The 16,742-nt window shown below is 47.3% G+C and overlaps 1 protein-coding gene across 1 annotated transcript; it reads left to right on the forward strand.

Moving 5' to 3' along the window:
• The first annotated feature begins 8,725 nt into the window (after positions 1-8,725).
• LOC125543782 (GTP-binding protein SAR1A-like) lies at positions 8,726-12,258 on the forward strand. Its single transcript, XM_048707249.1, has 3 exons — positions 8,726-9,093; positions 9,177-9,308; positions 11,704-12,258. The coding sequence occupies exons 1-3, from the start codon at positions 8,965-8,967 to the stop codon at positions 12,022-12,024; spliced, it is 582 nt and encodes a 193-aa protein (XP_048563206.1). The 5' UTR covers positions 8,726-8,964; the 3' UTR covers positions 12,025-12,258.
• Positions 12,259-16,742: the final 4,484 nt, after the last annotated feature.

Genomic DNA, 16,742 nt, shown 5'->3' on the forward strand with positions numbered 1-16,742 from the left:
TAGTGCTTTCCTCCCATTGATTTCGTTTGCCATGCTCTGTGTATCCTTCAAGTCAGTGGATCTTTTTTTATTCTTGATTCCTGCACATTCGGCTGCTGCACTTAAGTTCTTAATTTAGCTTTTCACTGATCTTTGTTGTTCGATAATCTAAAAGGAGAATTTCTCGAAGGCAGAAAAATTGTATGTGTCGCCATGGTTGAGGATAATGACGCATGCAAAATATTGTTGTACGATGAGTAACGGTTTCTACTTGCTTGCATAATGCAGTATTTTCATAACAATTAGTCTTCAAGGTCGGTGAAAATTTCAATTTATACGCATTATTGTCTCAACCAACCTGTTTAGCAAATTACACATATTTGCCTCAATTTTCAGAAAGGCAAGCTAGACAGGTTTTCATCGTGTTGTGTTCAAACATTCTAATATTTATTGGGACAATCATATTATTACATATTAATCGGATGTAACCCTGTCAACTTTTAATTGGATAATGTGATTTTTAGGATAAACATGTGAGGAGTTTAGGTGCAAACAATAAAGATGGTGAATGATCCATACAATTTTTAATGACCAATTGTCAATTTTTTTACTTTGCTTTGCTCTATTTGCATCTCTTTATTGGTATTTTGGAACAAATGTTCTGCAACAACATGCCGGGAATTAGCTAGTTCATTTAATAGGAACACTCGATGCTTTAGAGGAATTATCGAAAGCCATATGAACTTGGCCACAAGAGAGGTCACACCTCTAAATGTGAAAAGACTGTAGAAGTAGCGGACGTTAGTAGCAGTAGAAAAAATCCCGCCCGTTCTTGTGTTCATCTCTATATTGGCGTTTAGGCTCTTTATTAGGAGATTACCAATAGCTAAGCCAATTGATGAGCATCCATTGTGGATAGAACCAGCCGTAGCTTAATAGACCATGAGTTGTCTGAAAACTGGGATTGAACAGAGCACTACTTATCCATGGCAAAGGTGAAAAAAACTGAAAATCTATCCATTAGTCTTTGCTCCATGCACCAAGCGTCCATCCAGAAGGAAATATTTTATCCACTTCCCAATTTCCACCTTGTAGCGTTCATGACTATAGGTATTATTGACTTGAAAGTGTCAAGAAAGAACAAAACCCACTTGTCTGGTTCCACCATCGGCCTGAATCGAGGTGGAGGAGGTGGATGGCGAGGCGAAGGAGGTTGGGGCTGGGTAGGGGTGTTGCGCCGGAGCCCGGAGAGGAGAATAGCTAGCGAGAAGGTCGCGGTGCGGCGCCGACGGAAGGAGATGGTGGGGCGCCTGCGGGAGGAGCGCGGTGCCCAGCAGCCCACGTTGGTGACGTCCATGGCTCCGCCTCCGCTCCTATCACCCAAATCGAGGGAGGAAAGATGCGGTCGAGCTGCACATCGATGGTTGTTTGGCAGAGAGATCCAGGGTGAGGTCGCGAGGAGAGGACGACGGGGTGCAAGCTATGCGATAAGATGTTCCCCACCGACAACCCAGCCCACATCCTAGCCACAAGAGGACCCACCCCTCGGGACGACCAAGTCAAAATAGACTATCAAAATTTGACTCCTCAATCGATTCTCGGGAGTTCCCACCCCTAGGGAGCTTAGTGATTTAGTAGATGCATGAATTTTTGACTTGCTAGCGATGCATGCATAGAGTAGTGCAAAAAAAATTATGACTTGCATGCATGACTTACTTATGTGACATGGTTGCATAGCTAGAAAAAAGGTAGTGGGTTATAGCTATTTACGAACGATGATGTGCCAGTGATGCATGCATAGAATAATGCAAAAAATATATAATTTATGACTTGCTTATGTGACATGGTTGCATGGCTAGAAAAAGATAATGGGTTATAACTATTTTTAGGAACAATTATGTGCCAGCGATGCATGCATAGAATAATGCAAAAAAAATTATGACTTGCATGCATAACTTGGTTATCTGGCATGGTTAGAAAAAATAGATAGTGGGTTCTAATTATTTAGAAATGATGTGCTACCGATGCATGCATACAGTAGTGAAAAGAAATTATAATTTATGAGTTGCACGTATATAATGTTGGATTATGGATGGGCTTAGGCCCATATAAGACATTAATCCCTGGTTAATCTTAAGGCCCATGTATGAGATGGCAGGTGGTGGGAAGTTTAGTCCCACCTCGCTAGTTGAAGAGAGTTGAGACCCCTTTATAAGGGCTGCTCTACCACTTGTCATTGGGAGCTTGGGAAGAGGAGTGGTATACGCGCGCTCTTCCTCCTCCTCCTCCTCCTCCTCCTCCGCCCGCCGCGGGTTGCGGGTTGCGGGAATGAGCCGAGCCGAAGCTTATTTTTGCCGCTCAAGGATGAATTAATTAATCAAGGATTAATTAACGAGTCGTTGTGGGCTGACTTGCGTTGCCAGGACTCACTCTGTGCTGCCTCCGGCGATCCCATCCCGACGACCGCGTGCACGGCTAGTCGGGAGAGCAGGTGCCTCCGGAACCCTATCGTTCGAGATCCTGCCCGGGAGAACGGCAATAAGGTTTTTGTAGAGCGTCTCGACGCGACTGCTCCCGATCCGTCCCCAACTCCATTCGCCTCTGCTTCCACTACTTCCTCTGCATCGACACCATGGCCGACGCCGCCACCGCTAAGAAGAAGGCCACGGACGACGCCGAGGCTGCTGCTGCCGCCGCCGCGTTGGCCTGGCCAAACAATCCAAAAACCTTATTTTAGGCACTTTTCGATTCAAGGCTTTGTTGCTACTCTGAAACCGGAAAAGTTTACCGGGACGCATTTTAAGCGTTGGCAGACTAGGACCACCTTGTGGCTCACAGCGATGAACGTGTTTTGGGTTGGTGCTGCCCCTCACAGAAACGATTGCTCTCGAACAGGAGAAGGCGTTTAGGGAGGCAACCACAATCTTTCTAGGAGCAGTTCTGAGTGTCATTGGAGACAAGTTGGTTGACGCCTATATTCATATGGGGGTTGCCAAAAACTTGTGGGATGTGCTCGAAGTCAAATTCGGCGCAACTGATGCTGGTAGTGAGCTGTATGCCATGGAGCAGTTCCATAATTACAGGATGGTTGATAACCGTTCTGTATTGGACCAGGCTCATGAGATACAGTGCATTGCTAAGGAGATGGAGCTCCTGAAGTGTGAGTTACCAGACAAGTTTGTCGCGGGTTGCATTATTGCAAAACTCCCTCCTAGTTGGAGGAACTTTGCTACTTCTCTCAAGCACTTGAGACGTGAATTCTCTGTTGAGGATGTCATTGGTCATCTCAGTGTTGAGCAGAACTCGAGAGCAAAAGACTCACACGTGAAAGGGGCAGAGGGTTCTTCTAGCGCCAATGTGGTGCAGAAGAACTTCCACAAGTTCAAGGGAAAGAACTCTGTCCAGCAGAATACTACCTTTAAGAAGAAGGGTAAGAAGAAAGACAAAAAAAGAGATGGCTGCTTTACTTGTGGTTCAGATGAACATTGGGCAAACAAGTGCCCAAACAAGTACAAGAAGCCATCACAGGACTCCAAGTCTGTGAATGTCACTCTGAGCAACAATGATGCGGCATCTGGGTATGGTAATCCGTTTACCATACTTTCAATTTGTCAGTCCACCGATTGGTGGGTTGACACTGGGGCCAATATTCATGTGTGTGCTGATGTGTCTTTGTTTTCTTCCTACCAGGTCGCACGAGATTGTTCCGTCCTGATGGGGAATGGCTCGCATGCTTCTGTTCATGGTGTTGGCACGGTAGATCTGAAGTTTACTTCGGGAAAGATCGTGCAACTGAAGAACGTGTAGCATGTCCCCGCCATAAAGAAGAATCTCGTTAGTGGCTCCCTTCTATGTAAAGAAGGGTTTAAGTTAGTATTTGAGTCTAACAAAGCAGTCGTATCTCGGTATGGACTATTTGTTGGAAAAGGATATGATTGTGGTGGTTTGTTCCGCCTTTCCCTAGAGGATTTCTGTAATAAAGTCGTGAACCAAATTCATTCTAATGTGAACGAATCTGAGGTTTGACATTCACGTCTTTGTCACATAAATTTCGGTTGTATGACGCGGCTAGCTAAGATGGATTTAATCCCGAGTTTCACTTTAGCCAAAGGCTCTAAGTGCCATGCGTGTGTGCAAGCTAAGCAACCTCGTAAGCCTCATAAGCCTGCGAAGGAGAGACACCTAGCACCTCTAGAGCTCATACATTCAGATCTCCGTGAGATGAATGGTGTGTTGACTAAAGGTGGAAAGAAATACTTCATGACTCTGATTGATGATTCCACTAAATTGTGCTATGTGTATTTGTTAAATACTAAGGATGAGGCTCTACACTACTTTAAAGTCTATAAGGCTGAAGTTGATAACCAACTTGAGAAGAAAATAAAACGAGTCTGGTCTGATCATGGTGGAGAGTACTTTCCTAATGAGTTTGATTTATTCTGTGCGGAACATGGTATTATTCATGAGAGGACACCTCCCTACTCACCCCTGTCAAACGGGGTTGCCGAACGGAAAAACCGTACTCTAACTGATTTGGTTAATGCCATGTTAGATACATCGGGTTTATCCAAGGCATGGTGGGGGGAGGCTGTATTGACATCTTGTCATGTCCTGAATACAGTTCCCACAAAGGATAATGAGACTACTCCCTATGAGCAATGGAAAAAGAAAAGAACCACACTCTCTTACTTGCGCACTTGGGTCTGTTTGGCGAAAGTCAACGTACCGATAATCAAAAAGCGCAAGTTGGGACCAAAGACCGTGGACTGTGTTTTTCTTGGCTATGCCAAGCATAGCGTTGGGTATAGATTTCTAGTGGTGAAATCTGAGGTACCTGACCAGAAGGCCGGTACAATTGTAGAGTCTAGGGATGCTACATTCTTTGAGGATATTTTCCCCATGAGAGATATGTAAAGCAATTCTAGACTGGAATCTGATGAGACTCCTGAACCTGCTATTCCGATGGAATATAATGAACATAAAAGTGATAAGAGTTCTGCGGAGAATGACGAGGAAGCTCCTGTTAGGAGAAAGAGACAGAGGACTACAAAGTCCTTTGGTGATGATTTCCTCGTGTACCTCGTGGATGATGATACTCCCAGCTCCATTTCAGAAGCGTATGCATCTCCGGATGCTGACTACTGGAAGGGTGCGGTCCGTAGTGAGATGGATTCCATCTGGGCTAACGGGACATGGGAGATCATTGATCGTCCTTATGGTTGTCGACCATTAGGATGTAAGTGGGTGTTCAAAAGGAAGCTTAGGCCCGATGGTACTGTTGAGAAGTACAAGGCTAGCCTTGTGGCCAAGGGTTATACCCAGAAAGAAGAAGAGGTTTCTTTGACACCTATTCACCTGTGACTAGACTGACAACCATTCGAGTGTTACTCGCTTTGGCTGCCTCGCATGGTCTTCTCGTTCATCAGATGGACGTTAAGACGACTTTCCTTAATGGAGAGCTAGACGAGGAAATTTACATGCAACAGCCGGATGGCTTTGTAGTAAATGGTCAAGAAATAAAGGTGTGTAAGCTAGTGAAATCTTTGTATGGCCTGAAACAAGCGCCTAAGCAATGGTATGAGAAGTTCAACACTACTCTGACATCTGCTGGCTTTGTTGTGAACGAAGCTGACAAATGTGTATACTATCGCTATGGTGGGGGCGAAGGAGTTATACTGTGTCTGTATGTCGATGACATACTGATATTTGGGACCCACCTCAAGGTCATTGAGGAGGTCAAGTCCTTTCTATCTCACAACTTTGAGATGAAGGACCTGGGTGTGGTTGATGTTATTCTGAACATGAAGCTACTAAGAAATTCTGATGGTGGAATTACACTATTGCAATCCCACTACGTTGAGAAGATTTTGAGCCATTTTGGATATTCGAACTGCAAACCTTCTGCAACACCATATGATCCTAGCGTGCGGATTCAAAAGTTCGAAGGCACGGCTGTAGATCAATTGAGATATTCTCAAGTGGTTGGTTCACTGATGTACCTAGCATGTGCTACTCGTCCTGAAATCTCATTTGTTGTGTGCAAACTGAGCCGGTTTGTTTCCAATCTGGGAGATGTGCATTGGCATGCTGTTGAGCGAGTGATGCATTACTTGCAAGGTACTGCGAACTATGGATTTCACTATTCTGGGTACCCAACGGTACTTGAGGGATATAGTGACTCGAATTGGATATCTGATGCTGATGAGATGAAAGCCACAAGTGGACATGTCTTCACACTTGGTGGTGGCGTTGTTTCCTGGAAGTCTTGCAAGCAGACGATTTTAACCAGATCGACTATGGAAGCAGAACTCACAACATTGGACACATCATGCGTCGAAGCAGAATGGCTTCGAAAGCTTTTGATGGATTTGCCGGTGGTTGATAAACCAGTGCCGGCTGTCCTTATGAACTGTGACAATCAAACAGTGATTGTCAAGGCTAAGAGTTCAAAGGACAACATGAAATCCACAAAGCACATAAGAAGAAGATTGAAATCTGTCAGAAAATCAAGAAACTCCGGAGTAATAGCGTTGGATTATATCCAGACGGCTAAGAATCTGGCAGACCCTTTTACGAAAGGGCTATCACGGATTGTGATAGAAAATGCATCGAGAAAGATGGGTATGAAACCCACGTAAGTTGCCGTGGGGTAACCCAACCTATGTGATCGGAGATCCCGTGAATTAGGACCTGGGAAAACAATCCAGCGGTCAACTGAGGAGAGTATCCTTAATAAACCCACTCCGTTGGAGATGCAGTAATACTCTCAATTCTGTAAGGCAGGCTGACTTTTGTCTTAATATGTTCCAAAGCTTATGTAAGCAAGATGCTAACCGACAGAGCATTCTTTGGAGGAACACACCTATGTGAGCCCGACTGCTGGTCACAATCTATGAGAATGGATAATCTCTAGTAAGCTCATGAGAAGGTATGAAGTATGACTAATAAGCTCCACCCGTGGGGTTTAGCCTACGACAGCCATGTATCAGCTGACAATAGGCAAAACTTCTGCACGCCAAACTGACAATTCAAGGCATAGTCCATTGTTCAGTTGTGAAGAAGTCTAATCCTGTTGCTCTAGGTGAAAGTTCAACTTAACAATCTCCACTGGAAATTCTGGTATATCAAACATTGTTTGAAACAGTTGACAAATTTATGTGCCTCGAGATCTGGTGGGGGATTGTTGGATTATGGATGGGCTTAGGCCCATATAAGACACTAATCCCTGGTTAATCTTGAGGCCCATGCATGAGATGGCAGGTGGTGGGAAGTTTAGTCCCACCTTGCTAGTTGAAGAGAGTTGAGATCCCTTTATAAGGGCTGCTCTACCACTTGCCATTGTGAGCTTGGGAAGAGGAGTGGTACACGCGCGCTCCTCCTCCTCCACCGCCCGCCTCGTCACGACGCGCGCGCGCCGCGGGTTGTGGGAATGAGCCGAGCCGAAGCTTATTTTTGCCGCTCAGGAATGAATTAATTAATTAAGGATTAATTAACGAGTCGCTAACATGTGGGCCACTGTCCAAGACGTTGGGCTGTGGGCTGACTTGCATTGCCGGGATTCGTCGACTCCCTTGTCGGGGGTGCGACCCTTGCCGGGACCCGCGTTGTCAGGATTCGTTGACTCCCTTGCCGAGAGTGTGACCCTTGCCGGGAACAACGACTCCCTTGCCGGGAGTGGGTCGACTCGGTCGTGGGCCTCGGCAAGGCCCACGACTTTCTCCCTTACGGACTATATAAGAAGGCTCTGGCCAGTGAAGTAACCTAGTTTGGTTCACTCACTCCCTCTCGCGTGACCTAGCCGTCATCTACTGTTCCTCACTCTGTGCTGCCTCCGGCGATCCCATCCCGACGACCGCGTGCACGGCTGGTCGGGAGAGCAGGTGCCTCCGGAACCCTGTCGTTCGAGATCCTGCCCGGGAAAACGGCAATAAGGTTTTTGGGGAGCGTCTCGACGCGACTGCTCCCGATCTGTCCCCAACTCCGTTCGCCTCTGCTTCCACTACTTCCTCTGCATCGACACCATGGCCGCCGCCGCTAAGAAGAAGGCCACGGACAACGCCGAGGCTGCTGCTGCCGCCGCCGTGTTGGCCTAGCCAACCGGAGGGTATGATCTGTTCATCCCTCGTTTACTCGTACTTATGCTAACCGTATATGTGATGCTCATAGAAGGTTCGATTCTATGTTCTATACGTGCTAGTATGCTTAGGTATTGCTATGAGATGGATACCTTTTATACCATGTTTACTGTTTACTCGTGGATAAGTCTAATCGGAAAAGTGCTAATATTTTCAACATATAACTTGCTTATATGACATGAGCCAGTTCTTTTGGGTTCATATTCAGTTGTGGAAATAAGTTGTCCCTTATCTAGTTTAGTCTATTAGTTAATCTTAACTAGTAGGCTTTTTATAAATAGTAGTAAAATTTTATATTAGACTTGTAGAATAAGCTGGGGGAGGCGCCAACTTATTTTCACACCCGACCATAAACTCTGAAAGAACTGACCCATGGTTGCACGGTAAAGAAAAAAAAAGTGGCTTGTATCTATTTAGGAATAAACATCTAGAGATCCTCAAAGAATTGAAGAATCAAAGAATAGATAGGGATATTTTTTTCCCTCAAAAGAAAAAAGATAGCGGAAATGGGACGACGAATTCGCAGAGAAATCGATTGGAAGGAATTAGGAGAAAGCCGGCCCCACGTGCAGTACGCATGGCGCCCACCATACCTCGCCTCGCCCCTTGAATTCTCACGCCGAGGCCGAGCAGTTAATGTCTTAATCAACCCCAGCCAAGCAAAGAATAGGTAGGCAGCAAGAGAGAGAGATTCAGATCCATCCTCGCCTCCCTCGGTCCGTCCCCGGTTTGTTCTCCCACCAGCCCCAGATCCATCCGGCGATCTCTGTCGCCGCCATCGCCAGGATAGACCCCAGAAAACCCAGCCCAGTGGAAGGGGTGTGCGAGTAGGAGAAGGCCAGCAGATAGGATGTTCCTGTGGGACTGGTTCTACGGGGTGCTGGCCTCCCTCGGCCTGTGGCAGAAGGAGGCCAAGATCCTCTTCCTCGGCCTAGACAACGCCGGCAAGACCACTCTCCTCCACATGCTCAAGGACGAGGTACGTACACGGGATCTCACTCCCTGGATCTGATCCGATCTGGTAGATCTGACCCGTGCTTCTGTGTGTTTCAATTGACGCAGCGGCTGGTGCAGCACCAGCCGACGCAGCACCCCACGTCCGAGGAGCTCAGCATCGGCAAGATCAAGTTCAAAGCCTTCGACCTCGGCGGTCACCAGATCGCTCGACGGGTCTGGAAGGACTACTACGCAAAGGTTAGCGTCAATCTTTTCTAATATCTGTATTAGGCTGCCTTTGCTGAATAGTCAGATCTATCTGAGAGATGATTCCTTCTCGTCATTTCTATCCTCTGCCTTTAATTGTTGAAAAGAGCGACTGTTGTTACTTTAATGTTGTCCTTTGTAATAGTACTCAAGGAACACTGAATTGCCAACCTCTCTAAGTAGTTCTGCATGTAACAAGTTTGAACTCTAAAGGTTGGTGCACATATCTGTGCTAAGAAAAACCCAATAGATTTCATGTATGTATGCTAGAGAGAGGAGCGTTTTGGTGCCCAGGCTCAGATGCACATGGTATCCTGTCCGTTGCATCTGCTCTTGGGATTCGGGAAATGATATCTGAGGTCACAGGAATGCTGCATGGAGAAGTCCTGTATACCTGTGTGAACAGGTGCATACGGTGGACCTATTGCGTAGCCCGGGCGGCTGTTTAGAGTTTAGATGAATGGATTCTGGTACATGGAGCAGAAACATGTTGATCCATCTTAGCCATGTTGGTGGGTGTTGACTCTAGTGGCATAAACATCTTGGAAGACAAAAAAGCACATGAGTGGTTGAACACGATGAAAAGCAGAATGCGACTACACTGAACAAATTATGAATCTGAAGAGAATCAAGTAACAAATGTGTACAGATGCTTATGTCATGTCGGATGCACTGGTAGAATCCTTGTTCCCTCGTTGTTGTCCATGTCGTGAAGAAGGATCACGTCAAGGCCCACACCAACAGCGAGGTCTATCTGGTTCCATCACACCTTTACTGCCAAGGAGAGTAAGAGTCGCCGCAGCATCGGTGGTGGCCGGCGATGGTGACACGATGACCTCCAGATCCATGACACAGGGGAAGGGGGGACACTGAGGACATCGTGGGACCAGCGTGTTGGGCCTCATGGTTGCCGAGGGGCTTCTTCCTACGTTCTGTAGTCACCACCTGAGCATCGGCCACCATGGATCTCACTTCTTTCAGCAAGGTTGGTCTGGATCTGTTCGTAGAAGAGGAGAGAAGGCCGGTGCAGCCCTAGAGGACGAGGATCCAGAGGCTGACATGGAAGGCGATGTGGATGTGGGGAATGAAGCGAGATCGGTGGAATAGCCTGGATCAGAAATGCTATGTGAGAATGGGATGGATGCTTAGGTGGCTGTTTGTACCGGGTGCTGTGTGTGTGTGTGTGTGTTGTGGGGGCGTGCGTCTGTACTGGGTGCTGTTGTTTGGTGCTTTATATATAAAGTGGGGCGAAAGCCATTTTCGGTAGGTGGCTGTTTGGGCTATCAATAGTGCGTTATTGCACGACACGACTCAGGACGTTAGGTTCTCTTGGTAGAATGCACCAGATGTCTCATAACGATACCTACCAGATATAAATGCTGGGCCAATTTTATTTGCAGTGACCATATGGAAGAGATACAGCCAATTATGAAACACGCATCGCCAATCTCGATAAGACTTGAAGGCCTTGATTTTGAGAGCATCTGAGCCTGGACTCAGAAACGAATTTTCGTATGTTGAGGTTTTATTACTGTTGAGCTATTCTCGTGTTCTATGTGCATTATTCTTCTCTTTGTGTGTTCCATTTGCATTTGCATTTGCCTTCTCACGACACTTCTGCTACTTAGTTTAAAGACTGCCTTGCTAAAATCCTATGTGCACTTGGTGGTATGTAACAGAATTATCTATGCTTTCCGTAATCAATTTGTTGTGCCCCATTCGAGAAGTGAGAAATCTACAGAAATCATCTACGAATTATAGTTGCAGTTTTCTGCAAAGTTCATGTGGTACTCCTGCATTTTGACCATGCCCCCGGTAGTGCATCCTAGGATTTTCACCAGGCAGTATTAAGTCATCATACAACACATAAACCTGTGTGGAGTTGGTAGTTTTCTACAATGCAACAGTTTGTTACTCCCTCCGTTCCAAATTACTCGTCGCAGAAATGGATTTATCTAGAACTAAAATACATCTAGATACATCCATACCTGCGACAAGTAATTCGGAACGGAGGGAGTAGCTGTCATAGTGGTATATTGATTATTTGGTTATCACAATTTGCTGTATGTGTGGTTTAAGTTCCCAAGTTCCTTACTTTAATATGAGGGTCAGCTGCTCTTATTATTGGATAGTTAACTCAATTATTTATTGGCCTATCCTTTAGTTTTGCCACCCTATGTCATTCCGCTTAAATTGTAGCAAGGCATTATTCGGTGTGGACATTTATGGTAAATTTGCTGTTTCCATCTGCTGCTCTGTGCCAACTTATTTGGATACTCATGCATAGTTGGACATGCATATTCTTTTTACCAAATAGCCCCGTCATTATTCATGCGCTGAGTGAAGACACTTCATATTCCCGCTAACTTTGTTTTTGTCCCAACAGGTTGATGCTGTAGTATACTTGGTAGATGCATATGACAAGGAGCGGTTTACTGAATCGAAAAAGGAGCTTGATGCTCTCCTTTCTGATGATTCCTTGGCAAATGTCCCATTTCTCATCCTTGGCAATAAGATTGACATTCCATATGCAGCATCTGAAGAAGAGCTGCGGTATCACCTAGGCCTTAGCAACTTCACAACTGGGAAGGGCAAGGTGAATCTTGTTGACTCCAATGTACGGCCTCTTGAGGTGTTCATGTGCAGCGTTGTCCGCAAGATGGGCTATGGCGATGGGTTTAAGTGGGTCTCCCAGTACATCAAGTAGGGCTCACAGACGTCAAATTTTCTTGTCATCGGTTGCTTGTTTGTCACGACAGCAAATGATATCATGATGGTATCAGAGAAACAATCTTAACATTGGGCGCCGTGCTGAATCTTCAAACCATTTGTTATTTCGAGCTGCTAAGATTATTTTGCTTTTCCATAGGACTTTACCAAGGACTTTGATTATGAATTATAAGGTTATTTCTTAAATGATGTTTATGGCTTGTTTGCTTTCTGACATCTCTGCAATTAAACATTCGGCTCATTTTTTAATGCCATTAGAGTTAAGAGTACTGTTCGTAGACACTTTTTGCCAGACTGGTTCATAGCAAACCATTTTGCTTGCCACAAGTTGTCTAGGGATATGTTATAGAGATTATAATTCTTAAGCGCTAGATTAACCAAGATTGAAGTGGAATACTGTGAATTGACAACCAAAATGCCACTGCTAAGTGGTCGTAATGGTTCACCTAGGCTATTACTTTCTCGATGCAGTGCTAGCTCCTCTCTGCTGGATCATGACCACCCTTTTATCGGGAACGGATCCTCTAACATCAAGAGGGAATGACACGTAGCTACAGTGCAATTCTAATGCAAAACGACAAAGTGATGTTATGGACACTGTAGCAAAGATACTGCACAATTACTGTTCATAGAAAATAAAATCTGAAATTAATTTTATTGCACCATAATTTTGTTTGTATGTAATTTTTGTAAATGTATATAATAGATTTGTAATTTACAAATTAATTTAAGTCATTTTAGGCTTAATTATATGGATGTGAAAAAAGGATGTCAGGATACTGTAGCTTCCGTGACATCCCTTAGGGGATCTCGTTCCCCTTTTATCGGCTGTCCATTGCCGTCGCGGGTTCGAAGCAATTGTTGCCGGTGTCCCAGGTTCAAAGCAATTGTTGTCGGCGTCCCAGGTCCGGAGTATGCCCGCTTCATTCTCGTCACTGTTGCCCCGAGTCCCACCGCATCACATTGCTTGGATGAGACTACTCGTTGCCAATCCGGACGAGTATCCCGCCGGCACCTAACCCATTTTTTCCCGGCAAACTTTTGATTTATTTTATCTAACCCATTTTTTCCTGCCGAACTTTTGATTTATTTCATCAACAATCATGACACTACAACGAACATTAGAAATAATAAAATTGTATCTAGATCTATAAAATTGCATCTAGATCCGTGAACCACCCAATGATGACTATAAGCACTGAAACGAGCGGAAGGTGCTGCCGTCATCACCTCTTCCTCGTGTAGCCGGGCAAAACTTGTCTAATAGCAACTGGAAAGTCGTCGTGTTAAGACCCCATAAGACCAGCGCATCAGAACAACATGAAGACACACTGATGTAGACGAACGAAGACCGAATCCGAGCGAATCCACCAAGACAACCACTGACCCAATCCCGCGAGATCCGTCGGAGACACCTCCACACGCCCTCCGACGATACTAGACACATCACTCAGACGGGGGCTAAGAGTGGAGAACCTTATTCCATCTTCAGGGAGCCGCCGCCGTCTCGCCTTTCTAAACATGACAAACCCTAGCAAAACTCAAAGAAACATATAAAAACGAAGCCCTCCCACCGGCAAGGGCCTAGATGCAACGAGGTCCCATGGCCCTAAGGTCATATGAGAAGAGGTAGATCGATGGCACCGCCGATGGTAGACAGAAACCCTAGCCGCCTGTCCTCTTGAAGGAGAGGGCGAAGGGGTAAGTCACGAGTGCACGCAAAATCGTCGGTGTAGAAGACTAGAATAGGCCGTACAACACAATTGCATTGATCGGTGCACCAGGCACGTATATATGATGTACAGGATGGGGCCACCACCTCAACTATACAGGAGAGGAGGTGGGACCAAGACACAATACACACACACACACACACACACAATATATTCACCCCCCCGCAGTCGAAACGTTTCCAGAGACGCATAGACTGGAATGAAACTCCTCGAAGGTGGAAGTAGGCAGTCCCTTAGTCATCACATCGGTGAACTATTGTGCGGTCGAAACATGGAGGACCCGAGTGCGTCCAAGGGCCACCTGCTCACGCACAAAGTGAATGTCTAGCTCAATGTGCTTGGTACGACGATGATGAACGGGGTTGACGGAAAGGTACACCGCAGAGACGTTGTCACGGTAGACAACTGTAGCCTGAGAGACATCATGATGCAACTCCTGAAGTAGTTGTCGTAGCCAGTGCACTCGAGGGCGGCGTTAGCCACGACTCAGTACTCAGCCTACGCGCTGGAGCGCGAAACTGTGGGTTGTCGCTTGGACGACCACAAGACGAGTGAAGGACCGAGGTAGACGCAGTAGCGAGAGGTGGAGCGACGTGTGTCAGGGCAACCAACCCAATCAGCATGGGAATAAGCCACTATCTCCAGAGAAGTGGACGTCGTGAGAGTGAGTCCAAGAGACATCGTGCCACGGATGTATCGGAGAATCCATTTCACGAGTGTCCAATGAGAGTCACGAGGGGCATGCATGTGGAGACACACCTGCTGAACAACATACTGTAGATCTGGCCGGGTGAGAGTCAGATACTGAAGAGCACCGACGATGGACCGATAGAACGGAGCATCCGATGTGGGTGAGCCCTCGAGAGCAGAAACCTTGGCCTTCGTGTCAACAGGAGTAGCAACAGGGTGACAGTTGAGCATGCTGGCACGCTCAAGTAGCTCATGTGCATACTTCTGCTGATGAAGAAAAAAGCTGTCAGGTCGCCGAATGACCTCAATGCCAAGGAAATAATGGAGAGCACCCAAATCCTTGATAGCAAACTCGTCACGCAGCCGGAGAGTGATCTGCTGAAGAAGGGTTGCGGAGGAGGCCGTCAGGATGATGTCGTCGACATAGAGGAGTAAATAAGCAGTCGTGTCACCGCGGTGATAGACAAACAACGAGGCATCCAGTGAGTGACGCTGAAGCCCAGTGTTTGAAGAAACCCGGCGATACGCTGGTACCAGGCGCGAGGTGCTTGCTTGAGACCATATAGAGACCAAGACAACAAGCACACATGCCTGGGATGAGAGGCGTCGACGAAACCGGTGGGCTGCTCACAGTAAACCTGCTCCTCAAGATGGCCATGAAGGAAGGCGTTGGAGACATCCATCTGATGAACCGGCCAGCCTCGGGAGACTGCCAGCTGGAGGACGGTGCGGATCGTGCCCGATTTGACAACCAGTGCAAACGTCTCAGTGAAGTCCATGCCAGCATGCTGTCGAAACCCACGGACCACCCAATGAGCCTTGTAGTGCTCAAGTGTACCATCCGAGCGGGTCTTATGACAAAAGACCCACTTGCGTTGATGACGTTGGCGCGAGAAGTCCGGGGAACCAGTGTCCAGGTACGCTTCCGCTGAAGAGCGTCGAGCTCTTCCTGCATCGCAGCAAGCTAGTGAGGATCACGTTGGGCTGCTCTGGCAGACACAGGAATCGGGGATGGCTCGGTGGTGGAGGCAGCGAGGAGATACTCGTCGCTGGAGTACCGAAGACTCGGGCGGTGAACGCCGGCTCGAGCACGAGTGAGGGGGCGAGATGGCAACTCTGGGATGAGGCCCGAGGGGGCTGCCGAGGCCGGCGAGGCGATCGGCAAGGGCGCCAGGGCCAGTGAGGCTGCTGGCGAGGCGGTTGGTGAGGCCGCGGGGGAGAGCGCCTACGAGGCGGCGGCGAAGGGGCGGCACCCGAGGCAGCCGGGGAAGGCGCCGGCGGTGACAGCGAAGGAGGCATGAGGGCGCGAAGCGCAGCTCGTCCCACGGTGTGGGGACCGCCAAAGCCCGGAGGCGGTTCGAGAGCCGAGCTGGGCCGTCCACCTGACAGGGTCGCCGCAGGGCTGCCGGTGGCCAGCGGCGACGGGGCGACGAGAGGTACCTACTGCTGAAAAGGAAAACCCTTCTCATCAAAATAAACATGCCGGGAGGTGAATACTCGATGGGAGACCGGGTCGTAGCAGCGGTAGATTTAGTGTTAGGTGGGCAGCCGAGGAAGATGCATGTGCAGAGCGGGGTGCAAGCTTATGTGGTGCAGTGGCGGCGATGCTAGGATAGCAGAGACAACTAAAAATACGAAGCTCATCATAAGAGGGTGGTGCATCGAAGAGGAGATGATGAGGTGCAAAGTTCCCACGAGTACGACAGGGATGGATGTTAATGAGGAGTGATGCAGTGACGAGAGCATCGGCCAAAAGCGCGGGGCACATTGGCATGAAAGAGAAGCATCCGAACGCAGGCATTGAGAGTGCGGAGGGTGTGCTCCGCATGACCGTTCTGTTGCGAAGTGTACGGGAATGTGAGACGAAAAGTCATGCCATGTGTGGTGAGGAGAGTATGAACAACTAATTTATCAAACTCCTTCCCGTTATCGATCTAAAACACAAGGATGGGACGACCAAACTGCGTGAGAACATAGGAGTAAAATTCGGCGAGATGGAGATAGCATCGGACCTACGCCGCAACGGGAAGGTCCACACATAGTGCACAAAATCATCAAGAATGACAAGGTAATAAAGATATCACATATTACTTGCAACTGGACAGGTCCAAAGATCACTATGAATTAACTCAAACAGGTACGATGCAACATGAGAAGACGCCCTAAAAGGAAGACGAGTATGTTTGCCGAGGCGACATGCATGACAAGAGTGATCATCGATCTTATTACACGTGAAAGAAGAACTCCGAAGTATATGACGAAGGGTGGCGGG

This window comes from Triticum urartu, chromosome 3, assembly GCF_003073215.2.
Source record: "Triticum urartu cultivar G1812 chromosome 3, Tu2.1, whole genome shotgun sequence".
NCBI lineage: Eukaryota > Viridiplantae > Streptophyta > Magnoliopsida > Poales > Poaceae > Triticum > Triticum urartu.

Bases quoted from the DNA above. Each gene is read 5' to 3' on its own strand.
- LOC125543782 (XM_048707249.1), top strand. From the start codon at position 8,965: ATGTTCCTGTGGGACTGGTTCTACGGGGTGCTGGCCTCCCTCGGCCTG. The intron at 9,094-9,176 runs GTACGTACACGG...CAATTGACGCAG, and splicing joins TCCACATGCTCAAGGACGAG to CGGCTGGTGCAGCACCAGCC. The intron at 9,309-11,703 runs GTTAGCGTCAAT...TTGTCCCAACAG, and splicing joins GGAAGGACTACTACGCAAAG to GTTGATGCTGTAGTATACTT.